The following is a 24,023-nucleotide window of genomic DNA, read 5'->3' as shown; positions in this document are numbered from 1 at the left end:
TCCTTGCATTACAGATGGAGAGGCTGAATCATGCCAAGACAACTTGCCGCAGGCCCGAAAGCAGGATCCCTGTGCAGATCGTCAGTGGAGCGGTACCCAGTGTTCACCTTTGCTCTCCGGGGGCTGCCGGTTCAGCTGGAAACCGCAGGGCTTCTGGATGACGTTTTCCTCTCCTCCCACTGAATCAGCCTTTTATTTACTCTTTTGGAATGCAAAGTAACAGGACACCCTGTGAGTTTTATCTCTCTCCCAATCTTTTGTGTGGCTGTTGAAGTTGCAGGACCGGATTTGGAGCGTTTTAACTGCAGACAGAGATGGGGTGGTTTCGGGGTTGTCTGGCAGGAATCTGGGTGGGAGGGCACTGTGGGTGAAATTTGAATTTAGGAGTCACACAGAGAACAGGATCCTTGGGACACACTGCAGGGAGGAAAACCCTTTGTCGCTGACCGTTTGAATCCGGCCCTTCGCTGCTGGGGCTGTGTGGATGGCCGGTGCTCCTTTGCGGGGCTAGAATTAACTGGGAACTGCCTCCACCAGAAGACTTTTCCCCTGCAGGCAGCCTGCCTTCATTCCTTATGTAAGCAGCTACGGTTTTCCCTTCTTTCACGTGGATGGCATTCCCAGGCCTGGGAGTTGGTGCAGAAGGATCCTGCCTGTTCAGACAGCGTTTGCTGCGTACAGTTCTGACAAAGACTTCAGCGGTGCCTAAAGCGAGGGCTCTCCTTCCTCCCAAAGGCGTCTTAAACCTCGCCATGCTGCTCTCATAATGCTGTTGTGGCCACACTGATACGAAGGGACAACGTTAGGAGGAGGTGACAGCTTTTAGCGAACGAACTGGTCTAAGTGGGAAGAAACAGAGGATTTGCTGCTGGCTGCTGCTTTTGCACGTGGGTAAGTGGCTTGATCTTTCTGCTTCGGTTACATCTTTCTTTGTAGTGACTTGGCTGGGCTCAGCATCCTTCAGTCAGACTAGAGAGACACATGGAAGTGTCTTACCACACATGGAAGTGTGTCCACTTCCACATGGAAGTGTCTTGCCTGCATGTGGCAGGCTGCTTTATTCAGAACTGCCGCTTTGATGTTTTGGGACTGTACAGTGCCCAGAAGGACGGGGCTCGCACCTACCGTGGTGACTTAAGCATTACTGCAACACAGCTGTGAAATAAATCACTCTGCTTCAGCAGCAAAGAAACAGGAATCCTACCATTTAGGGCTCTAAACCAGCTGCCCCCCAGCTATATAATGTTTTATATTTAGCACGCGTATTGCTTTCTTTTTTCCCCCGGCATGATTGCGTCCCGTTGTTCAAAGAGCCAGCTGGGCTAATGAATTAGTTTGTAAAATGTGCGTGGCTTGAAGGACAGGAAACACCGAGCATTCGCAGCTCTCTGTGAAACCAGGAGTCCTGGATCTTTGCAAGAGACACCTTAGGCCTCAAAGAGTGAGTCTGCATCTTGCCCTCATTAGCCACATCCTAGAGCACAGGTGTTTGCCTGGCACCTGCCTGGAGGAGATGACTTGATAGGCTGAAGAGGAGAAATTTGCAGAAACAAAAAGCAGTGGTTCAGCTTGGACTAGCTGCTTTGTACCTAAAATATGCTGTTTCACGGGGGTATTAAGTCAGGCTGGAGCACCTACAGTCAGCCAGGTAGGGAGTGGCTGTAAAACTAGAGCACTGGGCAGGGTTGGGCATCACCTGGAGAACTGAGAGCAGCTCCTAACATCAGCCAGTGGGTGGGATTCTGGTAGCTGGTGGGGGAGCAGGGAAAGTGATTCCAGAAGTATTTCTGTAAAAGCACAGAAGTTATGTTGTATTTCTCACCTAAAGAGGCAGGATGAGAGACCTGACACTGTCTCTTTTTTTATATTTTTTCCCCTCCCCAAAAGAGACACCTGCAAAAGGGACACAAAACTTGTGCTCTGCAGGAGACATTTTAGAGCAAGGGGGAAACAAAGGTAACCCAGCAAGCATCTCCCTGTTGCGTGTGAATGAGTGGGCAACTCCTGTTACACCAAAACCAGCTTTCTGGGAAACTTAAATGTTCAGATGTGGAAAGAAATCAGTTTCAGGGCTAGATGCAATTGGTGGAAAGGAGTTCAGATCAGTGGTGGGATGGCCAGTTCAGCCTTCAAATAGATTGACAGGCATACCACATGTTGGTACAGACTGTCACATGTAAGATGGAGGAGGGAAGAACCTTTCCAAGAAAGATGATGTTGGTCCAGCTATCTTTAATCTCGACTTACTCTTGAATGAGAGAAATCTAAATATTGGGCGGGGGGGGGAGGTCATCTTTCTGAGAAGGGGAAAATGCTGGAGTAAGACTATGTCAGGAATGCAGACTTCAGTGTTAAAAGCCTGCTTTCAAACCTGCATTAGAGCATTCTGAGAACCCAGGGCTTTGCCGCTGATCCCTCCTTTTCTTCTCTGGGGGCACCATTTAATATTCGACCATATAGTCACTGGGGAGATGTTGCTGGTATGTGAGCCACACTCATCAGTGCCAGCCAGATTTGGTTACACATGCCATGTACTGCTGTGTGGCTCATCATTTTGCATCTGGTCTCATTCCTAAATAAGAGCTAGCTCATTCCTAAAGTGCTGTAGCCTAGCTGAGAGCAGGTTTCAGGCTGGGATAAAGGGAATATTTTGCTTTGGCAGCTCCTCAGTGTACCAGGTATTTTGGGGAACAGCAGGCTTGTCCCAGGGGCTGAAGAGCCTGTGCATGCTGGAGAGCGTGCTCTTTGGCCCCAGGGCTTCGTAGCATGATAGTTGTTGTCACCCGAGAAGGGGTAAGACCTTGGGTATGTAAAGCTTTTCCCTAGAAACTGTTGCGTACACCAGTGCTAGTGAGCCCTCCTGCTGCCTGCTGGGTGGCTCGTGTTGGTAAAAGACAGATTTTTCTGATTTCATTTACTAAAGCAGAGCAGGCAGCGGAAGGGTCTCTTCGCATCACGCAGAGCTCACGCGGGGCTTTCGGGCACAGCTTTTCGGGCACGAGGTTTTCCTTAATTTCCCCGCGGACGCCTGTGAAGCGGGGAGAGGCGGGAGCTGCAGCCGGAGACGGGAGCGTCGGGGGACCCGCGGGGTTTTTCCAGTTTCCCCGCACCTACCGGGAGCGTGGAGAGGAGGGGCCGGGCACCGTGCCGAGCCATGCCCTACCGTGGTGAGGCCAGGAGCGACCGCGCCATGGCGGCCTGAGCCGGCACGGCAGCCGCCCTCGCCATGGAGCGGGGCCTCGCGGCCGCCGGTGCCGGCATGAGGTACAGCGCCCAACCGCAGGTGAGAGCGGCACACGGGGCGGGGGGCAGCGGGGCTCTCCCAAAAAACGGTCGTTTTTTTCGCCGAGCTGCCTCGTCCTCCGCTCGCTCCGGTTTCTTCGTCAGTCCGGACCGATGGGGGTGGCTCCGGATCCCGTGGGAAGCGGGGGAGCTCCCGTTCCCACTCCGCCGTCGGGTAAGGTCAGGAGAACCCGTTTGGGGGACGCCGCCGAGCCCAGCGGAGCAGGAAAAGAAAAACCAGCTTTGGGAAGGTGGAAATCCCTGCCCGTCGCGATGCAGCGGTCTGCACCGGTGTAGACCGCGTCGATGTCAGCGCTGCCATTGCTCTGACGGTTTTGATTTCGGCTTAAGCTAGGTGCTGGCAATGTGAGTAAAGATAAACTACGCGGAGGTGAACTGTTCGCAGCGCGTGGCTCTGGGTTGTTTAGCAACAGGTCTAACTAAACCTGTTCAAGCCGTCAGAAGGTCTGACTTTAACCGAGGGCTTTGCGGCTTCATTAATTAACCTATGCGTTATCAGTGTGCTTTGAAACTTGAGCGAGCTTAAGCCGTTGTCTCGGCTTTTTGTGTAGGTCTTCCCGGCTGAGGGTTGGGCAGGGACTGGTGTTTTTGGGTTGCACCTCCAGAGCCTGTTCTGTGCCACAGAGCTGGTTCAAAACCGGGCTTCTAGGTTAAAGCACGACAGCAGTGCTTTCCAGCTCACCTGCAGGCTGTCTGGTGTCGGTCTCTGAGGCTTGGCGTTAGCGGTTGTTACCTGGCAGCGGCAAAGGAGCTAGCAGTTTTAGCACCGATCAGAAAGCTGGTCTACATCAAGAAAAAGTGTCCCTTGCCTCCAGCCCTGCTGTCCTGCATGTGTCAGGGCCGCCGTGACTGCCAGGAGCGGGAAGGAGATGCTCTCGCTGATACCATTCAGCTCGAGCTCCTTGTTCCCTGGCCGGGTCGGGGTGACACCGTTGTGTGCAGCTTGATCTTCCCTGCCCGGCTTGTTCTCTTGGCAAAAGGTAGGTTTGTGCTCTGGTGTCTTTACGGCAGGGCTGAGTGCTCGAGTGAGTCCCTAGTGTGCCAGGTCCTTTCCCCTGGTTCTGGATCAGTTTTCCCCCTGCATCAGTTCAAGAGGAGCTGATCTGGTCTTGGAGGACTTCCCCGAAGACGCTACCTTCCTTCCTGGCAGTAAACAGCCTGAGGAATTTGTCCCTTGTGGACTGACTGTCGTTGGACTTGGCTCCCTATAAATATGACAGCGGAGCAAACGTGAGTTGTTTTGCAATGACTGCATCTCCTCCTGCGGCGGCGAACGAGCTGCGGCAGCTCTTGGGCACGGCGAGGAGAAGTTACTCTTCTTCCTTGGAAAGGTGCAGAGCTTTTTTCTCGGGTAGTGGCTGGTGGGCGAGTGCTGCTCAGGCCAGTTTGGCTGCTGTTGGTGCCAAAGGCAAACAGGGATAAGGCAGGCGCGATGAGAAAAAGGCTGAGGCCGATCGAGAGCGTGCCAGACCTTTGCTCAGCAAACAAAAGATCACTTTGTAAAACCATTGAGGGAGCAGCGAGAGTGTTTTTGAGGGCCTGGCTGTGGGGAAGGTATCAGACCAAAGGTTCTCACCTTGCCCAGGGTAGAATATGCCGTTTCCATCCAAAGGCCGCCGGGGCCAGCCTTGCAAATAACGCACTGCGATATCCAGGTGATAGACTGGGGTGGAGGAGGGAGCAGCTAATAGGGATGGGTTTGCCAGACAAAAGGCTTTACCCAGTCGGAGCTGCTGGCGTTTCCCCTGCTGTTGGCTCCAAACATGCAAATGTTGTGGGCCAGATCCACCTCAAATCTCTAAGAGTCGGTGAAGAGCGTGGGTGAAATGTAACGATGAGCGTGGAGTGTTTCATCGAGGTCTGGAGTGCAGCTGGTTTTGTTAGGCTGCTGGAGGGCGTTTTTGTTGTTCAGACAGTACTTTCTGTACCGGGAAAGACGTAAGAGTGTTTTAAATAAGCGATTTGCATCTGTGGCATGTTTCTCTTCTGGTCTTGGGACATAAGTGTGTTGTAGGGAGGAATTTCATGGCTCATAGCTACATGTATCAGGCCTGTAAGGCAGCTTTATTTCCCACTTCTCCCCAAGAATTGCTAAGTCTTACATGTAAAAGTCTCTCTGCTACAACAGAAACGCAATTAGAAGCGTGGTCGCTTTTTTTGAGCTGCTGTTTTGCATGACACAGCTGCACTGATAAGCCTGGTGCGAGGCAGCAAGCCAAGCCTGTGCTGTCCTGTGCAAACATTAACTTTAGTTTCTTCTGTAATAAAGCTGAAGGAATTTGGTTTCTCATGTGACTCAGGATGGTCACAAGACAACTGAACGCTGTAGAGGATTGAGCTCAAAATTGGTGTGTGAAATAGGTGTGTGTGACTTGTATCTTTCACTATTGCGCTTGCCCTCTGTGCCTGGAAGGTAGACAGTGTGGAGGACTCTGTGTCCTTTATTTCCTGCTCCATATTCCCTCGTTAGTTCTTATGTCATCATTTTATGGTATCATCGTCCTTAATAAGGAACTGAAGATGAAAAATAATACGCTGGCAAAGTTTCTTCAGTGCTTTACTGCCCATACTGGGGCAACACAGCACAAATATGCCTTATGGAAACTTAGCTCTTAGGCATGCTGTTTCCATGTATTTCTTCTCGAGAATGAGAAGAGAAGTGAGAAGATTATTGTCAGATCTCTTCCTGGAGGAATGTTGGGGTTTGCAGCAAGAGTCGATGCAGGAGCTGATCTCAGGACTTGTGTAGCTGTACTTGAGCTACTTGGGCAAAGCGAGTTGCACGCTGTGCACACCGTGTGGCAGCAGCTTTTTAGATCTTTTGGGTTTTTTTTCTTATGGGAAACAGGCTGTTTCCTCTTATGCCAGCACCACAAAGCTGGTGTTAGCTTTCAGTATGATCTGGGAAACCTCAGGTTTTGAAAATAGAACTTTCTTGGCTCTTTCTGCACTGCACAAGCTCACCCCGTTGATCTCAACGGCTGGGGTGTCCCCAGCTCTGAGCCGGGCTTGCTGGCGCTGCGCTGAGCTGGTTGATGAGTCGATGGGTTTCGTTCCTCTCATTTCTCATGTGATATTTTAGTTTTTATTGAACGCCACCTGAGGCAGGTGTGGCTGGTAAAGGGGAGGTGGGAATTGCCTCTTGGATACACAGGCTGGTATTTGCAGGGTGCAATTACCCGGCAAGAGTCTAACCGCATCATCCGATGACTCTGCTTCATCTGAGACCTCCCCAGGTCGCCTCCAACTTTGCATTTTACAGGTTCCTTTTCTCGGCCGTGCCAGACAGCGGGTGTTTTGCAGTGAGGCTGCCTTGGTTGCACACTTGCTCTTACCTTCTGTGATCTGGACAACTTTAGCCCTGAGCAGCGTTGCGGCAGATGAGCTGAGTCTGGAACGTGACAAACATCAAGGGAAGCAGCTGAATCTCATAGTTGCCTTGTGCTGGACAAACAAATTGACCAGCTGCAATAAGGGACAGGAGAAACTAATTGACCAGCGGCAATAAGGGACAGGAGAAACTAATGGCCAGGAGCCCAGTCCTTCTGTGGGTTAGGGTCCAGTGAACCAGACACAGACACTGAGTGAGAGATGGAGCACCTATTTTGGAGGAGACGGGAGCAGCAAGGGCTTTTGGTGCCTGGGACACATCACACTCTCTTGCTGGAACCACCAGACAAGCCAGAAATCAGCCTCGATCCCAGATGGACCCCGCTTTGTACGCATCTCAGAAATCTTCTTGCTGGAGAGCCATACTCTGTGGCATGTCCCAGCCTTTCTGTGACCCTCCTTTGCAGGAGGATCTCTCTGCTTTCTGATAGGCATCTCCAGTCCAGACTCGACTGTTGCAGTTCCCCCAAGCCCCATATGCCTGCTGAATTTCCTGCTGACAGAGTTAGTCACTTCTGCATCTGGTTTGTCCAGTCTGGCAGAGTACGGTTGCTGTCTAAAAATACATTGTGCGGCTGGGTTATGGAGGAGGAGTGACAAGGTCTGCTTACGCACAGGACTTCTCTCTGAGCTCTCTGCACGGAGGAGTTGCGTGCAGCAGACCTCCAAGCTCTGTGTAAATCTGTCCGTGCGCGCTCCTTTTCCAAGTTTCCTCATGGAGTCGGTACTCCCAGGGAAACTGAGGCATGGAAGAAATGGGGCAACATCTTTCTGACCCTTTCACTTGATCGGCGTGTGGCTTTCCTACCAGGGCACTGCATGGCTGCAGCAGCCATGCCAGCCGGGCTGACGCTGCGACCAGAAACCTCCGGTCCTGCCGTGGGCAGCCCTACGGTGACGATGAGGAGGAGCAAGAGGAAGTAACTGATCCTGTGACTAAGGCGGAGAGAATATCAAGGAAGGTTTTCTCTTACTAATGTTTATTGGAGTAGTTTCCTCGAGAAGGGCGAGAGAGTCAGACCTTGAGTCACTCTGGGCTAGAGACGGTTTCTCAGGGAATCATGGACAAGGTGAGAGCAGGACGTGCATCCAGGTCCTCTCTGGTTTACATCTGCTGTCGCGATGGACTGTTCAGCACACGCGAGGGAAACGTGCAGCAACCGTTAGCTGAAGGAGATCAAAACCGTAGTCGTCTTTTGCTTAACGATGATCTTTCGAGCCTGTCTTGCTTTTGATTCCATCTGGTTTCTGCCTAGCTTAAAGGATGGTGACCAGCACCACAGAGGAGGTATTTTTCCCTGCCGGGCAGGAGTGGCAGCAGGGAAGGGGATGTGCAGCACAGGGAACAAGCGGAGCGGAGGCTGAGCTGTGCTGTTTGGGCACAGACGAGTCCGGTGCTAAGGTCAAATGGGTGCTTTTCGTGCTGAGTGTGGGCAGGGAAGATTCAGCCTCTTACTCAGAGGTCGGGACACGGGGCCTTGTCTGAAACCTTCCTGGCACGACCTGATTCAGCATTCCTGTAGTGCTTGGGGGATGCTTCAGATCCTTTGCCTCGTGTTGAGAAGAGAGTTTGCAGGAATCGCTGTTGCTTACCCAGGCTGCGACGCGCGACAGCTCTTCCAAGCCGCTTCGCACAAGTGTCAGAGTTGGCTGGGGAATATAATGGTGTACGTAAGGTATGGGGATGAGGGAGGGTGAGATCTGGAATATAAAACAGAGGGCGGGGAGGCAAACCCCTTTGGATCCAGTCTCATATCTGCCTCTAATGACCGGGTAACTTCTGGCGAGTAACAGTGTCAGTGGCTGCTTATGCGCCTTGTACAGGAGTAATAATAAAAATAACCCCCTAGGAGTCCCCACACTCCTTTAATTACTCTTGGTGCTGTGGGTGTCACTGCTCTCTCAGCTTTGGAGCAAGAACAAACTGACGAAGGCGTGCCGTAAACTCTCGCAGGTTTAAGATCTTCCATCCTTTTTTCCAAGAGCAGAGAAATTGTCTAAAGAAGTATCAGACGGCGAGTTTTCTTGCCTAACCCTTTGGTCACGCTGCAGCCGCAGGAGCAGTGCGTGTGTTTGTATGTGTTGGAGGCAGAGGGAAGCTGTGTTTTCCTTCTGATTTAATCACGCTGACAAGTTGCTCCCATCTATGAGTTTTCCCTCTGCAAAGACACAACCTTTAGCTGGAAGAGGATGTTAAAATGCATGAGCCACAACGTTGTGTAGTCTGGCCTTGCACAGCAGTATATCCTGCTTGCAGCGGAGCCTTGCTTTTTTCTGGCAGTTTGATGAAACTGAATTTTGGGGAGTTTTGCAGAGGGCCAAAGGTACCCTCAGCCGAAGGGTATACTATTTGAAAATAGGGTTTTCATTACTCTCCCGGTAGCCAGAGGAGACCCGATTTTGTTGTGCCGTTTTGCAGCTGCTACCACCCTGTAACATTACGCTTCTCGTGCAAGAAGTGCGCTATCCCTCTTTCAGGGAAGAAATACTGTCTGGTTGAATTCAGGCTGCCAGGGGAGCGTGTTGTTAAGGCCAAGATTTAACAGCTTGTGTCCCAAAATTGTTACTCAGAACACACAGAGATGCTGTCTTCCCCCTCTGAGCTGTGGGCAGGCGGTTCTTCCTCGCTGACCCCAAGAAATCTGGGAAGGCTGCTGCTGTGCGAACAGATATATAATTTAAAACCCTGAGGTTGTTTTCTTGCTGCAGGCTCCTGCAGATGTTAGAAGAGAATTAAATACTTTTCTTCCTGCTAACAGCAGCAATGTATGGGAGTCCTGGGAAAGCCTGGCGCTGCAAGCAGCCCCACGGTGGGAGAAGGGAGATGCTTGCAAGATTTGCGGCTGTTTTCTTCTCTTTACCTGGTTTGGGGGGATTTCTTGCACGATTTGGAAACTGATGGGAGCCAGGTGGCTGTTTCGAAGATGGTGTGTCAAACTCCAGGCAATCTTGACTTTGATTGAAGCGTTTCTTGATTTAGGATGTCTGTATGTATTTAAGCTTTATTTTGCGTGTCTTCTGTTTTGAAGTTTCTTTGGGTTACGTTTTCAAATTTTTCCCGTATGATCACGGAAGCGAAACAGGAATCAGAGCATCCCCCCTGGTATTGTCCTCTGTGGTCCTGCTAGGTCTTTTGTTTCTTCTGGCAGTGGCTGGATGTTGGTGATAGAAACAGCCTGGCACCTCAGAGAAGGTGTGCTTCACGTTGGTTTCTTTCTGCCCAGCCTTGGGTAGTAAATCTCAGAAATGAACAAAGGCTTCCTTGCCCATCCTGTAGTGGAGATCTGTCAAACGATAAACTCGGATTATTCTGAGAGCAGATGGTGCGAAAACTGGTAGGTTGCTCTGGTCTTGGTGGCCTTCTAGTAAGTGTTTGCAGAGGTTTAAACATACAGAGTCCTTCACAAAAAAGGTAGGGTAAGGTGCCTGTCACATCTCTTTCTTTTGTAAAGGGCCTCAGGCGAATACCACAGGGAGGAGAGGCTTTGGTGAGGTGTGGAGGGTGGGAGGAGAGGGCAGAGATCGGGTGAAGAAAAGGGCAAAAGGAGTGGAAGAATGGTGCAAGTGAGAGCTGGGCTTTCCTGCGGAGTGGGGCTTCAGAAAGATAAGGCAGTGAAGCCATTGCACCAAAGGGAAGCGCAGCGAGGATCGCTCGTCGCCTGGGTCTGCAGGAGAGCGCACAGGGCTCAGAGGTCCCTCTGTCGACACGATCCCCTTTGCTGGTTGTTTTTCCTGACTTTTAGGGGCTTGTGACGTTTGCATCAAATTAACCCAAGCCGTTAGTGTATGTTTGTGTCAGCCCTGGGCTGAGAGAGGACAGGCAGCATCTGACCCAGCATCATGTTTGCGGGGACGATGTTTCCCCTTCCAGAGCGCAGGAATGCATTTGAATGCAGGGAATTTGTGCTAGTCGGCACTTTGTGTTCTGGCATCCTTGCTGTCATCCGGAGCCCAGGAAGCTGCCGGATGCCCGGTGAGGCTCAGGAGAGGGGAAAATGGGAAGGTGGTGACCAGAAGGGTGAGGCATCCTCATGGTTTGGGCAGTTTGCGGCAGGCAGAGAGCCCTTCCTACCTGAGGGAAGCACAAGAAGAAAGCAGAAGATGCAGTCTGCCGTCCCAGCGTGCGTTAGCCAGCTCTGGGGAGGAGAAATGCTAAGGTAGCGGGTGCAGATCCGGGTGCCTGACGTCTGCCTGTACCGAGGATGCTCTGGGCTGTGTGGCGTCTTTCTGAAAACATCTGGGTCTGCAGCCATTCTGATTTCCCCCCAAGGCTGGAGGTGCAGGTATGCGAGCAGGGCAAGGATGGAGGGCAGGTAAGCCAAAGGCGCGAGAGATTGAAACCTCGGGGCACCGAGGGTTTTGCGCTGCGACAGAGACCTTCCTCTTCATCACCTGGCCCAGCGTGGGGCGGTGATAGCAGTGAGAGCTGTGCGCTATCGGTGTCATTCCTCGTTCCTGGGCGGCTGCCTTTAGGACCTGCTCTTCATTAGCCAACTCGTCTTGTCCTGAGAGTCTGGCTGGTCGTGGGCTGCGGGGGATGTCTTGTGTCTTCATCTTAGTTTTTTTTGGTGTATTTCTTTTGATCCGTATTTGCGCTGAATGGGAGATCCTAAGCAGAAATACGGGAGCGCTGTGTTGGCCCAGGAGACGTACAGAGAATTCTGCAAATGTAAAGGGAGGAAGTAGCTCGGTTTCTTCTTTTACAGGAATGCTATTTATAGTGTACTGTGCCCCATGAGCTGCAGGTGACACACCTGCCACGTAGTGAGCGCATTGTAGGGGTGAATTTTTGTCTGCAGTTTCATCTGCTGGCAGGCAGAGATCTTGGAGGTTGTGGACTAGAAACCTACTGTGGTCGTGGGGGGTGTGTGTGGAGTCGCCCCTGAGTTTGCTTGAGCTGATAACCTTGTATTAGGCCCAATAAGGAATTAGGTGTGTGCCGAAAAGCAAAGCAAAAGCCTTCAGGGTTTGTCCTGCCGTGGGGTGGCTGTGGAGCCGCCGACACCGAGGCATGCCTCGTGCTCTCGGTGTTGAGGAGCTGCTGTGGACAGGTAGCTCTGCTCTAGACTGCTTTGTCATTGGACCTCTCCAAACCAGGCTTTGGGATCAGCCTTTCGACCCTCCTGCCTTCTCTCTTCTCCTAGGACATGAACAACCTGGAGGAAGGCGTGGAGTTCCTCCCTGCCATGAACTCCAAGAAGATGGAGAAGCGCGGCCCAAAGCGGCGGGTGGTCGTCACCGTAGTGGTCATTGTTTTCCTGCTCATCTCCCTCGTCACCGGCCTCCTGGTTTGGCACTTCAAATGTGAGTATGACGTCTGGTGGGTGGTGGCATGTGGGGTGATACCCTGGGGGCGTATGCGCATGGAAAAGCTTCGTTATCCGGCGTTGCTCACATGTGCCCTCTCCAGCTCTGGGAAGGCTCCAGGAGTGGGGCGACACCATTTCCAATCCCCTGCCCCGATTGCTGTCACTGGGGACCTGCTGTGCCGCGGTCCCAGCCCTGACTGCCCTTTCTGACTCTGAACTGTTGCCTTCCAGACAGGAACGTGCCCGTCCGCAAGGTTTTCAATGGCCACTTGCGGGTTCTGAACTGGGACTTCCTTGACGCTTACGAGAACTCCAGCTCGCCGGACTTCATCATGCTGGCCAAGAAAGTGAAGAGCACGGTAAGAGGTTTCTTGCATCCCTCCTCCTGCAAGCAGGACTTTTTCCTCTTGCCCTGTGACCATGGGGATCCTGCATGTAAGACTGCTTGCAGCTTTCTCACTCCTCTCAGCTCTCCACACTCGCCACGATGCACTGGGCTGGGTGCAAGGAGCCTGCCTTTAAGCTGGGTCTTGGCATCTCGGCTCCAGCCCAGTGCCATGGCATCTCCCTGCCTCTGCAACCCAGCATGTGCCGTAGGAGGCTGCCTGGGCAAATCCCAGGGTCGGCAGGTCCCCAGTCAGGCCTGGGAGCTGAGGCAGGAGGGTGTCTGCCCTCCGTGCTGAAGCCGTAGCTGGTCTTGCCTTTCCCTTCAGACTCGGGTATTCGTTGTGCTTCCCCCAGGGAAGAGCGGGGTGAGCTGAGTGAGAACAGGCTGTGGTGTGCGGGTCTGGGCACTTCTGGGACTCTCAACTCTCCTTCTTCCTCTCTTTGGCCCCTGCAGATTCCTGCAGCCAGGGGTGCTGGGTATGTGCCCTGTTTTTCCATAGCAGGCTTGAAGCTCTGTCTGTCTTTAGCCTTTCCCCCCCTCCTCACTTCTAGATGTGCTGAACACCCTTCTTTAAACCTTTCAGGTGGAGGAGATCTACAGGAATCATGCAGATATTGGTCCTTACCACAAAGAGACAGTGATAACTGCGTTCAGGTGAGGGTTAGGTGCTGTCTGAGCCCTGTCTGGGAGCGGAGGGCGGCGATGCTGGGATGTCATGCAGCCGTACACCCTCGTTCCCAGGCTGCTGGGGATGGAGGCACCTCAGCAGTCACCCTGAGTGACACAGGAAAGGGGGGCGGGCAGTGGAAAGTGACCTGAAAATGCATATTGTTTTCTGCCAGTCCTCATCACTGTGTGCTGAGGGAGATGTCTTGGGAAAATCAAGGTATGGTGCAATACAGCCCTATGTACGGCAGTGGGTGGTGCCTGGCAGCTTCAAAAGGGACTCCCTGGGCTGGCAGGGGTCTTTGCTGGGCACAGTTTGCTTAACTTATCATTAAGACTCTCCCTTCCCTGTGGCCATCCTCCAAACATAGCTCATCAAGTAGCCTGGCCGCTTCTTCTACTGCTACTTGAGCCCTCCTGCGTCTGTCCTTCCTCTCACCCCATAATCACCCTTCCCCTGCAGCGAAGGCAGCGTCATTGCCTACTACTGGTCAGAGTTCCATGTCCCCAAGTACCGGGAGGAGAGTCTGGACAGGGCGATGGCGGACAAGCAGAGCCTGGTCCAGAGGTGGAACCCCCGCCTGCGAAACCCCATGCTGAAGGTGGAGTCGGTCGTCGCTTTCCGTGAGTGCTGGCTCCGCCATCCCTGGGCCTCTGCGTGGGATGGGGGGGGGCACATTTCAGTGGAGGGTTAAGCTGCCGGTCGCAGCCCTCCCTTGGGTGCCTTTGGCAGTGGGGACCGCTCTAAGGGTGAGTGTAAGGACCCGGCTTTCATAGCGCTGCTTTGATGGGCCGTGCGGGCTGGGGGGGAAGCTGCATGGACCCGCTCCCCTTCGCTCGAACGCTCCGTGTTCTCCTCTGAGCCCATCTGCAGAGGGACAGGGAGGAATCCTCCCTCCTGCAGAGGAAAAGCTTGATCACTTGGCTCCCCAGAGCCCAGGCAGGAGCAGCCTCCCCCCTGGCCAGCTTGCAGGGCGAGACCCCACCAGCGAGGCCAAATCAGTGTGGGTCCCAGGGACCTCTTCAGCTTTGCGCCCAGGGACTTTCCACAGCCCGAAGGATGACAACACCTCTGTTTTTTCCTGCAGCTGTTGACCCCAGCATAGCTTACTCCTCTCGGGACAGTAAGTACAGTTGTTCTTCAGTCTCGTAATGGCCTCTTTGGGGTGGTGATTTCCCTCGCGGGATGGGGAAGGGCCTGAAGAGAGGTGCTCTGCATGCAAGGCGGACCTCTGTGTGCTGCTTGGAGCTGGTTTGGGGTCAGCCAGATCGCGGCGCAGGCCTTGCCGTTATTTAGCAGTAGCGGGTGTCCCTGGCTGTCCTTCCCCGGTACCTCACTTTGCAGGTGGATGTTGATAAGCAAGGGTGCTCCCTGCAAGAGGCATCTGCCCAGGGACAACCTGCAGTGCCGCGCTCTGCATCTCGGGGAAAAGCAGGGCAGAACCTCCTCGTTTGCCTTGTTAACTCTTCCTTGCTCTCCTGGGCAGAGAGCTGCGTGTTTGCCCTCCACGCCAAGGAAGGGGAGATCACCACTTTCACCACGCCGGGCTTCCCCAACAGCCCGTACCCCAACAACGCGCTCTGCTACTGGGCACTGAGGGCGGACGCCAACTCCATCATCAGCCTGACCTTCAAGACGCTGGAGCTGGAGCAGTGCACGGATGACAGTGACTACATCAAGGTGTATAACTCTCTGAGCCCCGTGGAGCCCCATGCTTTGGTCAGGTGAGTGTCTCCGTTAAGTGTCTGTATGGCACCGAGGTGGCAGGGTGGCACTGAGAAGTCCTGCTGGTAACCGAGCTCCTGTCCCTGCTCAGAGGTGACCTGTGCTGCTTGAGGCTCTCTGCACAGCTATGTCGAATGGATTTTGTCCTTTACTTCCTAGGCTCTGTGGGAATTACGCCCCATCCTACAATCTGACCTTCCTGTCCTCCCAGAACGTTATGCTCGTCACGTTGGTTACCAACAAGGAAGGGAGATTCCCCGGCTTTAAGGCTGAGTTCTTCCAGCTTCCGAAGATGAAAGGTGAGCAGAGGTCTTGGCCCAGTTCCCCCCCACCTCTCCCTGCCGCGGGCAACTGAAGAGGGAGGCGCAGCTGTGGCTGCGGTCAGTTTGCCAGGGATGTTGCCAGGGCCGGGAGACCTGGAAGCAGGTCACATCGTGGCTCTTGGAGCTTGCCTTGCCCACAGTGCTCTTGGCTGCTGTAATGATGTCCCCCGAGGAGGGCAAAATAAGAATTATGTTGGATTAGACATGCAGATTGATGTATGCAGGAAGCACCTAATTGATCTCCTGGGTTCTCTCCAAGCCTTGGAGCAGAGCTGCTCCCTCCAGAGATCGACTTAACCTTGTTAGAGACTGTTGCATCTGCCTCCCTTCCTGCCTTGGGTGATAGCCAGCTAAGGCTTGGGAAAACCACATCTCTTTGAATCTCTAACCCGTTTTCATCTTCCTGCTTATCTTCTAGTCTGCGGTGGGACTCTGAAAGGAGAGAGTGGCACCTTCACGACTCCCTATTACCCGGCACACTACCCCCCAGCCACGGACTGTGTCTGGAACATAGAGGTAAGACGGGGTCCTCTCTTTGCCTTAATGAGTCTGTCAAATGAGCTTGGTTATGCAGGACACCGCACAACCGAGCTCGCAGCAGATGCTGCCTGGAGACTTAGAGTCTGACATGACTGGAGGGAGGCTTCAGGAGCTGGTGCCAAAGGCAGAAGAGGTTGCGAGAGGCCTCAACCCCGTGTGACGCCTACCGTAGCCCCCAATAACTAGCTTTACACAAGAAGCACTAGAGTACTTGGGCTTTGGGACAGGCCAGTCACTTGCTTGCAACACTGCTGGTGGGGGAAACGTTCTGCCCTGGGAAAACAGGCAGTGTTGATAGAGGGCTGGCTTCAACCCCCAGTCTGTGTGCTTGTTTGATCTGGGATTCTGGGGTCAGCAAGCCAAGCAACTGTCTAACTGATAGTGTGAACCATAGTGGCTTTTCAGGAAGGTGTTTCTTTTTTTGCTGGGCTTCTTCCCTTTTCAGTTACCTTCTGTCCTCCCCCCAAACCCCTTTCCCACAAAACTTATTCCTGTTTTCTGTGCTCCAGAAAACAACATGCCACTGACTCTGCTTCCTTTTGCAGGTTCCCTCTAAAAAGAACGTGAAGGTGCGTTTCAACATGTTCTTTGTGCTGGAGCCCGGGATCCCCATCAGCTCCTGCACCAAGGACTACGTGCAGATCAACAGCACGAAGTAGGTGTCAGGCTCTCTCTGACCCGCGGCTTTGGCCCTTTGAGCAGAGGGGCTGCATTTAGTTATGTGGCACCTTGTGCTTTCCTTAAAATTGCCATGGAAACAAGTGTGCTGGTGCTTTTGGGGATACGACAAGGCAGGAGGGTGCTTGGGTTTGACCCGCGGTCGTAGCTCGATGCCCTGTGGTGAGAGGGGAGCCGCATGCTTGGTTCTGGGGATTAGACCCTGGGTGTGTTGCATGCTGCAGCTGAATCCCCCCCAAATGCTGTGGAACATCGCGTCACATGCCTCGCGTGCAGAAAGGCAGAAACATCTGGCGTGGTTTTGCTTGAATGAGCAAATCTCCATTGTGAGGGTAATTGCGTTGTGTTCTGTGATGCATTTACTGTTACATTTACTGTTTGCTATTACACAACCTAATGTCAGCTGGGCCAAAAAGACAACTTGGTACTGCATAGGGGAAGCGAGCAGTGTTCTTTTGCAACATCTTGGGCAAGGGAGCTGACCCTTCCTCAAGGAGAGAGGGTTTCAAAGTCAGAACCTGCATCTGTGGCCCTGGCTAGTTCCCGCAGTGGTGCTTGTGTAAGTGATTCCTACTGACCTGTGGTGGGATGGGATCCTGCGGCTTTAGAGGCTCCACAGATCCGGAGACACGGTGAATCTGAGATCAGAGACATCGCTGTGTCAGGCAGGGATTTGGATGAACTCGCTCCCGGTCGTTTCTAAGGTCACAACTTGGTGTTTGCAACTGGCCCAAACCTTCTGCCGGCAGCAGCAACGTTCAGCTCCTGCGTGTGGACCTTGAGGTCCAGCAGCTTGTGCTGGAATCAGACCTGCTCTCTGTTCTCCTGCCCCTTTAGCTCTCTGGGTGTGTGAAGTGACCCTTTGTGCTGATGGGGAGTTCAGGGATGGAAGAAGGTTTGCTCACTGCTGATCTACAATACTTCATTCACCTTTGCTCTCTCTCACTGCAGGTACTGTGGGGAGCGTCCCCAGTTTGTGGTGGCCAGTACTAATAACAAAATAGAGGTCCGGTTCCACTCAGACCAGTCCTACACGGACACTGGCTTCTCAGCTGAGTACCTGTCCTACGACTCCAGCGATCGTGAGTTGAAGCCCTGAGGCTGTGGGGGGAACTGATTTGCCTGAGGTCTGGAGGCTGTCCCTCCCTCTGCACTTACGCTGCCCTGTAAATTGGGAAGTGTACCTTTCCAGGGGGATAGGAGCGCATCTTTCTTTCCTGCAAACCTCCTTGTATTCCTGCTCTGTTCCGAGAAAAAGGTGTTTTTAATGCTGGATGCTGTAAGCAGGCACAGGGAACGTTGTGTGCTTTGGGGAAGGGGTGTAGCGAGGATGGCTGCAAGGCTCACGTGTTGTTTTATCCCTTTCTTCCTTCTCAGCCTGCCCTGGCAAGTTTACCTGCAACACTGGCCGCTGCATTGACAGAAGCATGCGCTGCGATGGGTGGCTGGACTGCGTAGACGGCAGCGACGAGAGATCCTGCAGTGAGTCTGTCCTTTGTTTCTTTTAGCTTGTCAGGGGAAGGGCCACACTGCCCCGGGGTGGCTGCAGGTATTTGCTCTGGGCTTGTTCTGGGTAACGTGCCTTAGCGCTGAGGCTTTGCAGAGCAGCTCACCTCGCTCGCTAGCACCAGCGCTGCCTCACTCCTCCGGGCTGGAGCAAGAGGCACTCGGTGCAGGGATTGATTTGGGATCCTTTCCCAGCGTAGGAGCTGTGGGTTCCTGCTAATCGAGGTCTCTTCCAGTGGGATCTCCCTCCCTTTCCCGTCCCTCCCAGCTGGGAATGTGTTTTTCTATGTAATCCTCCTGGCCGTTGTGGGTTTGGCTGAGCTGGGTGGTATAAAGGGAGGCATTTTGTAACCGAACCGGGCAGGTATTGCAGAGCACATCTGGAAAACCTGTGTGATACACGGGAGCTGTTTCTTTGTGCAAGAAGTTTTCCTCTTGGATTAGCAGAGCTATCCCATAGATAACATTATTGTCAAGGGTCTGCAGTTAATTAGAGGGGACGGGATCCCCTGATTTGGGGGGTAAGGGGCTGTTTCCTGCGGAAGAGCGTGCTGCTGGCCTGGTTGCTGGCACCATGATCCGGGTATCTCAGGTCCTTTCCCACTGGTTGTAGCAATCGTTTTGCTTGAGTTGTTGCCTCTGGCTGTCCTGCTGCTGTAACGTCAGCTTCAGCCTTAACCGCCTAAAACATTACAACTCTCTGAATAGTTTTGTTCTCCAGAACAGCAGAAATACTGTGCTATAGCCTAAGCGCGTTATGTGTTTATGTACGCGTGCGTGGCCCGAAGCTGTCGCGGTGTTTTCTGGTGCGCTTGTTCCCATGTGCTTGCACACCCGCTGCGAGAGCCGCCCAGGTTTTCCCATGATGCTGCGGTAGATGAGATGGTGGATGGGTTGCTGGTGACTCCGCAGATGCCTTTGCAGATCTCTCCCCTGATTTCTTGCTCTCCCTTTTCAGCCTGTACCGACCAGCAGTTCAGGTGCCAGAACGGCTGGTGCAAGCCCAAGTTCTGGGTCTGCGACAACGTGAACGACTGCGGCGACAACAGTGACGAGCTGCAGTGCAGTAAGTAACTCACCCCGCGGGCAGAAGGGGCTGAGGGCTTGAGCAAGGCGAGGAGGGCGATGGAGGCTCACGGTGCGGAGGAAGGCAAGTGGCGGGCTGGAAACAAGCAAGCAAGAAACCCCAAATACCAGCCTGCTGCAGGGCACGGCGAGGCCTTGCCTGGTGCAGCTTCCTCAAGCCCGCACAGGAGCCCCAAGCGAGAGCTTGGAGGATAGAAACAAGGATGAGCAGAGGTGCAGGGAACGCCGGCTTTTGGGGAAGAAAGGGCTGAATAAATCAGCGGTGGTGTGCAGTTTAGAGAAGAAGAGATTGGGGACGCAGGAAATGGGCATTTGTATGTTGTGGCTACAGAGGCTTTACGTGTCTCAGGAGGAAGGGAGATGGACACAGCCGTGTGTTGGGGGTACTGTTAGGATTTGTGCCCTGCCGTCTCTCAGGAGCTGCTCTTTCCCCAGGCTGTGCAGCTGACAGCTTCAAGTGCAACAATGGGAAGTGCATCCCTGACACACGCAAGTGTGACGGCAAGGACGACTGCGGGGATGGGAGCGACGAGGGCAGCTGCAGCAATGGTGAGGGTGGGCTGCAGAGGGGACCTCCCCTCAAATGCAGCCTCTTAACGGATTTCTTCATGGCTGGGCATCCTGGCGTGCATTTTTTCACGGGGTGGCAATGTCCTGGGGATGGGCAGAAGAGGTGAAGGGCTCCTGAACGATGCGACCTCCCCCAGAACCGGGGCTAACCCCTCTCCCTTCATCCTTCCCGCAGCGGTCCACACAGCAGTTCCCTGCAAGGAATACACGTACAAGTGCCGCAGCGGGCACTGCATCAGCAAACAGAACCCGGAGTGTGACGGGGAGCGGGACTGCGAAGACAATTCTGACGAGGAGAACTGCAGTGAGTACCCCGGGGAAGGGGGGACACGGGTTTCAGGGCTGGGCCCCTAAAAGAAACACTTAAGTGTGGCAGAGAGAGCCCCTGGGTTTTTCTTGATCTGAAAATAGCCAAGCCGTGTTCTTCAGCAGTTTGCGGAGAGTCTGTGTCGTTCAAGACGCCTTACACAGATAATACAGGGATTTGCCTGCACGTTTACGGACTTGGCCAGTAAATATTTTAGCAAATTCAGCATTTGTGCTCCCGTGCTGATGGCATCAGCCATCCCTGCCATGGGTGACGGGGCACTCGTGCTGTAGTAGATATCCCAAAGGAACAAAGGGGAGGCGTTGAATGGGAAAAGGATTACTCCAAGTGTCCCTTCTCCTTCCCCACCCCCAGACTGCGGGATGCGCTCCTACGTGAGGAAGTCGCGGATCGTCGGTGGGCAGAACTCGGATGTGGGAGAATGGCCGTGGCAGGTCAGCCTCCACGTCAAGGGCCAGGGCCACATCTGTGGGGCCTCGCTGGTCTCGGAGAGCTGGCTGGTGTCGGCCGCGCATTGCTTCCTGCAGCTGCAGGGCATCAGGTAGGTGGGAGCTGGATCGGGGACCGCCTGCTGTAGGCAGGACCCCCCAATGGTCGCACTTCCATCTTCGGGCGTTTGTCTGAATCAGGGAAAAAACATTTTTATGGGCATTTCTCAAGGAAACTGTTTAAGATGATAGCGAGATATGGCGTCCGTGAGATGGGGCCTCACTCTGCCCTGCGTTTCGTGACCCGTGCAGGTACTCAGACCCCAGCCTGTGGACAGCCTACCTGGGCCTGACCAACCAAGGCAACCGCAACGGAGCCAACGTGCAAACACGGAAAATCAAGCGCATCATCTCCCACCCCTTCTTCAACGACTACACCTACGACTACGACATCGCCGTGGTGGAGCTGCAGAGCCCCGTCACCTTCTCCTCCGTCGTCCAGCCCATCTGCCTGCCCGACGCCACCCACAGCTTCCCCGTGGGCAAGGACCTGTGGGTCACCGGGTGGGGAGCGACCGTGGAAGGAGGTGAGTGCTGGCGTTGCCTCGCCTCGCCTCGCCTCGCCTCGCCAATTTGGGGCTGTGTGGACGGATTTTTCGTGCGTGGCTTTAGGGAACAGGGGGGTTGCCTGGCTGCAATTTAAATGTATTAGCTTGCCTGGAGCCTGGAATCAAATGAGATTCTCTGGGAGCGCACAAAGTTAATGTCTCAGTCCTGCTGCAAAAGGGGTATTAGGAAAAAAAAGCGGGTTGTCGCAATGGGCAATCAGTCGGTCGTTCAGAGCCCAAACAAAGCACGCAGGGGAGGGAAATGCTGCTCAAAAACGCCGCACATTTTCACTTACGCTGCCCTTCCTTCCCTCCTCGCAGGCAGCGGCGCCTCCATCTTACAGAAAGCAGAAATCCGGCTCATCAACCAGACTGTGTGCAACCAGCTGCTGACTGACCAGCTGACGCCACGCATGATGTGCGTGGGGATCCTGACGGGTGGCGTGGACGCCTGCCAGGTAGGCCAGCGGTGCGGCAGCACTCGGGTTTGTTGCTGTGAGGAGGAGCCTTAGTTCGTTAGGAAGATGGGCCGTTTGCTCAGCTCTCTTTATTCTGGCACTTCCACTCATATTACCACATGTAATATACAACAAAGTTATGTGGATCGTCCCTGATTCAGACAATGGACAAATTGGAGTGGGCATGAGCAGCAAATTGTGTTGATGCATGACTTAGTCTCAAAAATGTCTTGCCAGGTGGGAGAACAATGTGACCACACTCTTGTTTATTACTGAGAGCCATATTAGCAAGACAGGCCCCTTGTTTAGCTCTTTATTCTGGCACTGTGACTCTTTTTGCCATACTTGAAATATCTATATTTACAGATATATGTACAATTTTTTTTCTGGATTCGGGGAATGGCCAGGAACTTGTACAGACAGCTGACTTAGTCTCACAAACTGTTCTTTGGAGTTACTGGTTGTTTCTTCCTCAGTTTTTGTGATTTACTTTAAAACTTTGCATTAGGACAAGGTACTGGGTTTGTGCTTATGCTGCTGTTTGTTTCTGTGCAGGGAGACTCTGGAGGTCCCCTGGTCAGCGTGGAGCCCAGCAATCGGATGTTCCTGGCTGGTGTAGTGAGCTGGGGCGATGGCTGCGCACAGAGAAACAAGCCTGGAGTCTACAGCCGGCTCACGAGCCTGCGAGACTGGATCAAAGAGCAGACAGGCCTTTAGGGACACGCTCATCCTTGCGTGGAGATGGACATCTCTTGTACATCGCCGGCTGGAGATGCTGGGTACTGTCATTTCCTCCCGGCAGGGCACAGCTTCTACTGTGAACTTCAACCCTCCCTCTACCTCGCTGCAAGCGCCTGGGACTCCATGTGTGTGTACCGAACAGCCAGAGCTGATGGTTCCAGTCAGCCCTTTGTATTCCCACCTCAGAAATCAATGTTTGGAGTAAGAAATTTCCTTTTGGGGTAAGCTAGCACAGCTCCCATTCAAGATACATATAAAAAAAAAAAAAATTAAAAAAAAAAAAAAGAAAAAACGACAAACACTGTGTGTGTTTAGAGGCAAACTTTATTGGGACAGGTTCAAAAACAAGCTTTCAGAATATATTCTATCTCCTTCGTTTGTTTTCAAACTGCCATCCGCACCCCTTTCTCTGGTCTTCAGTCATGGGGGGGGGGGAAGAAGAAGTTCTTACCTTGGTTTGGGGGGGAGCCCCTTCGGGATCCCTCCCCTGGTGTTATCCCATGCTGCGGTCTCCTCCTTCCGTCCTCTGCTTGCGCCGAGCCCAGAGCTGTGCGACTGAAAGAGAGAAGTTTGGCTGAAACATGCTGTCGCTCCCTCTGCCCCGAGGGAAGCGGCACCCGGGGCTGCTGGCACCGACTGTCATCCATCCGCCTGAGAGACCTGGGCCCGTTGGCATCACCACCATGTGCCTTAACAAACACTACGCTGCCGTTTAGCCGACACGTCTTCGTCTGAGCTCCAGCTGCTTGGAGTTGGGCTGCACTCGGCGCTTTCCCCTTCTTCGCTGCGATGAGCAGAAGGGCTGCGTTGATTGCGTTCCCGGAGCTTGTCCCCTGCAAAGACAACACGGGTTAGCTGTGCCAGACACCAGAGGCCTAGACCCATCTTAATTTTGTAAAGGAAAATGTAACAATGTGACTTGTGAATGTGCTGATTTGATTTCTTTTTGGTGTGTAGCCTATTCCTTGCCCTAGAAGAGCACACTCCAATTGAGTTTTAGTTAGCCCCCTCCTTACCTGTAAATATTTTGTAAAACTCTATATGAAGTGGAGATGCTCTAATAAACTGGGATATTTTCTAATACTCTGGCTGCATGGTTCTTCATGAGTGTCTGTGCGAGTGTTCCTGACCTAGGAAACCAGCAGCACAGATCCCCAGTGCTAAGCAGGGAGCCGAGCCTCTCCAAGTAAAACACTTCAATCCTCAGCAGCTCCACCATGCTGTTGTGGGCACCCTTAAGAAAACAGCGAGGCTATGGTGTTTCCAGAGTCCAGGGAGATCCAGGACTGAAGCTGAGCATCACACTAAGCAGTTCTTGAGGCAGCTTCCCACCGGGAAACCTGCAGGAGTCACCCCCACAGCCCAAGCAGACTCACCCCCTACATTGGCAGGAGAGGAGGAGCTGGTGCTGGCCACTGCGCTGCTCTGCTTTCCGTGCACTCGTGTGCACTGATTCCCTCCAAGGGCAGGGAAACAGGCCCTAGGGGAAGAAAAAGCAGAAAAAAAAAGTAATAATCCAAATCATTCCCAGCATCCAAAGTCCAGCCTGGACAGGTGGTGCGGCTGGTTTTGTGCAGCACACAGCTGCTCTGTTCCTGCCAGCTTCTTTCTGCTGGAGACAGGAGGATTTTAATTGCTTTGCAATCTCACCCCTGACATTTGAGGTAGCAATGGCTGGCGAGCTGGCACGGCACCCAGGGCACACCAGAAGCCGGGCTGCGAGGGCTCACGGGAGGGTAGCCTATGCCGCCGATCTCTCTACAGAGAAACAGAGTTAAGGAACATTTTTATACCTGTGCTTACACAAGGCTGCAGCAACATAAAAAGAAGTGTTGGCTGTGGTCGCTCGCTGCCCCCGATCCCTGACACGACACTGGTATGTGGGTGGACGGACCCACAGCAGCTGCCAGGGTGACCCTGGAGCCGCAGCTCTCCGCTCTGGTAGAGTTCTCGGCCCTGCTTTGGGGAGAGAAAC

General features: G+C 53.3%; 1 protein-coding gene across 2 annotated transcripts; it reads left to right on the top strand.

Annotated features, from left to right (window-relative positions):
* The first annotated feature begins 709 nt into the window (after nucleotides 1-709).
* On the top strand, nucleotides 710-23,131 carry ST14 (ST14 transmembrane serine protease matriptase). 2 transcript variants are annotated; one of them, XM_069788178.1, is made up of 19 exons: nucleotides 710-891; nucleotides 11,838-11,997; nucleotides 12,234-12,361; nucleotides 12,974-13,044; nucleotides 13,520-13,680; nucleotides 14,109-14,180; nucleotides 14,544-14,781; nucleotides 14,942-15,081; nucleotides 15,524-15,621; nucleotides 16,191-16,300; nucleotides 17,275-17,405; nucleotides 17,701-17,805; nucleotides 18,788-18,895; nucleotides 19,351-19,464; nucleotides 19,661-19,789; nucleotides 20,168-20,354; nucleotides 20,554-20,828; nucleotides 21,171-21,307; nucleotides 21,863-23,131. In XM_069788178.1, the coding sequence occupies exons 2-19, from the start codon at nucleotides 11,841-11,843 to the stop codon at nucleotides 22,022-22,024; spliced, it is 2,523 nt and encodes an 840-aa protein (XP_069644279.1). In that variant the 5' UTR covers nucleotides 710-891; nucleotides 11,838-11,840; the 3' UTR covers nucleotides 22,025-23,131. The 2 variants fall into 2 exon arrangements, with proteins under 2 accessions (XP_069644279.1, XP_069644278.1); XM_069788177.1 differs by lacking the exon at nucleotides 710-891 and adding an exon at nucleotides 3,139-3,283 and having other exon boundaries at nucleotides 14,145-14,180.
* Nucleotides 23,132-24,023: the final 892 nt, after the last annotated feature.

The sequence above is a fragment of the Haliaeetus albicilla genome, chromosome 7 (assembly GCF_947461875.1).
Source record: "Haliaeetus albicilla chromosome 7, bHalAlb1.1, whole genome shotgun sequence".
Classification (NCBI taxonomy): domain Eukaryota; kingdom Metazoa; phylum Chordata; class Aves; order Accipitriformes; family Accipitridae; genus Haliaeetus; species Haliaeetus albicilla.
Note: the sequence above shows the minus strand (reverse complement) of the source record. Positions and strands in the feature narration are given on the sequence as shown.

What these genes read in the sequence shown, in the direction of transcription:
- ST14 (XM_069788177.1), top strand. Translation starts at nt 3,227, where the DNA reads ATGGAGCGGGGCCTCGCGGCCGCCGGTGCCGGCATGAGGTACAGCGCC. An exon ending in CCTGGTTTGGCACTTCAAAT is followed by an intron (nt 11,998 to 12,233) that starts GTGAGTATGACG and finishes GTTGCCTTCCAG; the next exon opens with ACAGGAACGTGCCCGTCCGC. An exon ending in GTGCAGATCAACAGCACGAA is followed by an intron (nt 16,301 to 17,274) that starts GTAGGTGTCAGG and finishes CTCTCACTGCAG; the next exon opens with GTACTGTGGGGAGCGTCCCC.